Source organism: Pteropus vampyrus, unplaced genomic scaffold (genome assembly GCF_000151845.1).
Source record: "Pteropus vampyrus isolate Shadow unplaced genomic scaffold, Pvam_2.0 Scaffold60, whole genome shotgun sequence".
NCBI lineage: Eukaryota > Metazoa > Chordata > Mammalia > Chiroptera > Pteropodidae > Pteropus > Pteropus vampyrus.
In genome coordinates, this window is record NW_011888841.1 from 1,658,631 (window position 1) to 1,663,026 (window position 4,396).

A 4,396-nucleotide genomic window follows, 5' to 3' on the forward strand; every position below is an offset into this window, starting at 1 on the left:
GAACCTGTCCAAGACACAGTCTTCCCCGTTGTATGTATGTTTACTCATATTAGTCGCAATTAAAACGTCAGTGAAACATGAAGTCTAAGGTGATGACTTTGGAAGATTACATCAAAAGTGGATGTTGGGAAAAATAGAAGATATAATGCTTTTAAATACCAATGAAAAAGAATGTTTTTAAATTACGGGAGTACTATTCACTATTGTGGTTTTTTTTTCAAAACAAGTAGTTTTTAAGTATGAATGAGAGATTGTAGTTTTACAGTATGTAAAATGAGACATAACTGTATGTTTTAGAAACATTCTTGCTCTCAGCATCAGTACAGTGTAATGATCGCTTTCTCTATTCAGAGGTGATCATTTTAATGGAATTGCTTTGAAAGCTCAAGCTTGGAACTCTCAGAATATATGGAGCCTGTAGGACCTTGCACAATGACTATTTTAGATAGTAGACCAAATAGAAATTATTTTTAAGTGAAAAAGAATTGAATAAAGGTCATTTTTTTCTATTTATTTAATGTTACCTCTTTCTGAATAAAATACAGATTTTTAACAACCTTAGAAAATGGATTATGTACATAGTATTTTGTAGTATGTACAGACTTTTAAATTTTAAAATATCGGGAATAATCTGCATTATATTTTTCTACATCATTCTTGTACAATATTGTTTGGATATACCATAAATTATACAGATGTAACATAATGTTTAAAGTCAGCTTCATTATTGATAGACATTTAGCTTTTTTCTTTCCTGAATTTCCATGGTTAAAACGAATATTCTTCAATATCTGCTATTTTCTTAGGATAAATTCTTACAAGTAGAACTGCTAGGTCAGGTGCATAGAGCAGATTCGAGGCTTTTGATACATATTGCCTAATTGCTTTAAGAAAGTGTATACCAGCATCAGTAGTGCGTGAATGCCCATTTTCTCATTCTAAGTATTATAATAGTAATTTTTTTTTTCCAATATGATTGTCCAAGATTCTCAACTCACTGTTTTAACTTGCATTTTGATAATTACTCATGAGTTTGAACATTCTGACTATTATTTGTGGCTCTCATTATTGGTCAGCTGACTCAGATTAAGAATCAGGTGGTGTGTGCTACTTTCTGTCACATTTTCATTTTTAGCCTTTAGTGACCATTATATTTTTACAGTGTAGCCTTCTTATAGTCCTGGTGACCCAAGAGCCACAGGCTCACCAGCAGAGCCCTGGGCCCACCGCGTACCCACTGCAGTCGAGGATGGTGTGTTGCGTGGGAAGGGCCATACTTCCGCTGCATGTAGCTTTGAACGTCAAGTTAGCCTTGTTCTTGTTGACTCGTAATTGTATCTTTCGCAGTAACTGGCCTCACTGCGTGAGTATCCCGTCAATTTGCAGTAGGCGCGGTTTCGGGTCGGCTAACTAGCTGTGTTACAAGATTGCTCTTGTGGTTACTGTAGGTTATATATTGGACATCTGAAAAACAGAGTGTAGTTGTATGTGGTATTTAGGTGGGTCCGTTTGCTATGATGGGGCTGTTGGCTCTTGGGTAAATTTGAGAGTGCGTTGCCTGTTATCACTGTTCAGTTAGACTTCGATTTGAACTGGACTTGATACTGTATTAATGCTGTCCTTTGCCAGCTCTCCTCCCAAAGGGTACACTTGGGTTTTTAATTTGTTTTCCTCCTCTTGCTTTATTAGTGTTATAACTTGTCAGTGAAGGAGCAAAGTGACAGATTTCAGCCATGCATTGCCTGAAAAATCTTTTGCAAGCTAAAGCACTTCTCCTGCTCAGTCTGACGAGAAATTGCCTCCACTGCTGGAAGGGCATGCACGTTCCAGGGGAGAGACTGAGTCCAGAAAAGGGATGCAGGGAGAGAAATTTCAGGTCAAGAAAAAACCAGGCAGCGTGAAAATAGTCAGTGCGTAGGTCACTAGTAATACTCCATACGTACCCACTATTTCTAAACTTCCTATCATGGGCTATTTGGGGGCAGCGAATGTCTTTGACATTATAATGTTCAGTCTAATTATTTTTAAAAGATGAAAGATGTCATGTGGAAATCTGTAATATCAAATATAATCTTTTGAAGACCGAGAAATTCTTGTTAATTTTATCTTTTTTCATTTTTAACAAAAGTAGACAATTCTTCAGAATTGAAACTGAACATCTTTGGTTTATTTTATCACTTGATTTCACAATAGTAAAATTTTGCCATCGTGTTCTTTTTCAATATGTTATGATTCTCACGGTTAAAATGCTTTATATTCTTCAACGTAGCAGCCATTTGGGAATAGCGTCAACAGGTACAATGGGGAGCCTGAGCACAGGGAGAGGAATGACTTACCACGCAAAAACGCACAGGTACGAACGCGCTCGTTTTCATCTCGCGTAATTTTTTAGTTTGCTAAAATGACTTTCCCTAAGGAAAACCATAATATTTCTTACATAATATTGAAAACCATAATATTTCTTACAATCATTTCTAGAATTTTGCCCTAAATTAAGGATAAATATAATCAAACACATTCATTCTTCTTAGTATCTGGCTACCTTAAGATGCTGGATTAGTTAACGATAATTATTGACTACAGATATTTAACACTTTTAATTTTTTAACTAGGAGAAATTCCATTTGTCAGAAGAAAGTAGTTACATATCCGCACAGTACGGCCTCCGTCCAAGAAGAGAAGAGATGAAGTTAAAAGAACTAGATTCCAAGGAAGAAAAACCTGTTACAAAAGGACCTACATCGTTGAGAACCTTTGAGATGGCAGCCACACAGAAGAAGGACTTAGAGTTTGGAGGAGTACCTGGTAGGCATCAGGACCGGGCTTAGGAGGGCACCTTTCTCTGGAGAATTCTGTAGCTGGCCAGGTAATGAGCCAGGTGGGAACCTGGGGAAGAGCCTTCCAGTCAGAAGGAGCACGAGGGGCAAAGGCCCGAGGTGGGAGCGTTCCTGCGGATTATCACAGAGCAGAAAGGGTGCCAATGTGGCTAAAAATAAATCTTCTAGCAATTAGTTAATAGGTTTTGAGCAAAGAAGCACGAAGACATCATGAAAGGAAAGTCGATATCAGAGTTGTCTACAGGAAGGATGGTGTATGATTAGGGACGAGGATATCTGCTAATCATCAGACCTGAGGTGACAGGGCCTGGCGTCAGAGCAGTGAGAAGCAGCTTCAGGCATAAAACACCGTCTACCTGCTAGACAGGTTGATTATGAGAGTCTGAGATCTAAGTGTTCAGAGGCTCGGAGTTATTAAGTGGGTGGTACTGGTGAAATTTTATAAGCTAGTGAAAGAAAATATGTCTTGGCCAAATGGTTTGAAATCCCGCAGGGTTTAACTGCTTTGTATTTTGTCATTGTAACCATTGGCTAGCTGGTCCCTTAAAGATGGTGTCCAGCATCACTGAAAAGCAGAGCACATGTTACAGGAATGTGATAACTATTTTAACTGTTAAGAAACTTAAGTACATAAAGTGTTTTATTTTTATTTTTTTTATTTTAAAGATTAGGCTGATAATTTTTAGACGTTCTGAGCTTTAATTTGTTGGTGTTTCAACACGTTTGCTTCTGTAGTGTTTGGATTTTACATGTTGTGGGGCCTAGTTTCCGAGGTGGATTTAAACTGTTCAAGGCTGGACATCCGCTGCTTTTCTGCTTTGGTGGCCGTGATTGCTTGGCCCACCGGACATGACTGGCGGAGATGGGGACTTTTTCACAGAACATTAGAAATTGGCTTCAAACAGCTAGCCAGGCTTGAGTTCTGACCTTGAAAAACCCACATGATTCTTGGGGGGAAAAAAACAACAACAACAAAACAAACCCCAAACAAAAAACCAAAAAACAAAACCTGGATTGAAAATTGTTCACTAATTGTCCACAGGTGCGTGCCTCATCATGCTGGGCCTGCCTGCCTTCCTCTTCCTGCTGCTGTTGATGTGTAGACAGAGAGAGCCCAGTCTTCTGAATTTCCCGCCTCCTCTGCCAGCTCTGTATGGTTTATGGGAAACCAGAGCGTTTGGGGTCTACGTCCTCTGGTTTTTTGTTCAGGCTCTGTTCTCCTTACTGCCAATCGGGAAGGTAAGTTTTTGTTAGTGGTGCAGAGTCCTGGGAGGTTTCCCTCCCCTTTCCCCCACGTTTATGTGAAGAAATTTACAGTGGTTTTAAGGTTGAAAGCTGTCCTTAGTCATAACTACCCCGGCTCACTTAGTAGTTAAGTTTTACTCCTGTATCTTATAGCACTTGCTTATTAAGTGGAACTTTAAAAATCGGATTGAGGTTTTTTTTTTGTGTAACTTTCCAAGCCAAATAGAAATGAATAAGCTATTTTGCAAAATAACCTAATGGTAGAGGTTGCTGGAAAAAAAAAATTCTGCTCAGTATACGTCATTTCAGATGCC

General features: G+C 38.7%; 1 protein-coding gene across 1 annotated transcript in view; it reads left to right on the forward strand.

Moving 5' to 3' along the window:
• Positions 1 to 4,396, forward strand: part of LBR (lamin B receptor) — a 19,419-nt gene that overhangs the window by 2,502 nt on the left and 12,521 nt on the right. Inside the window, exons 3-5 of the mRNA XM_011360884.2 lie at positions 2,270 to 2,353; positions 2,613 to 2,805; positions 3,880 to 4,076. Coding sequence (XP_011359186.1) covers positions 2,270 to 2,353; positions 2,613 to 2,805; positions 3,880 to 4,076 — 474 coding nt within the window. The remainder of the gene's footprint in view (positions 1 to 2,269; positions 2,354 to 2,612; positions 2,806 to 3,879; positions 4,077 to 4,396) is intronic.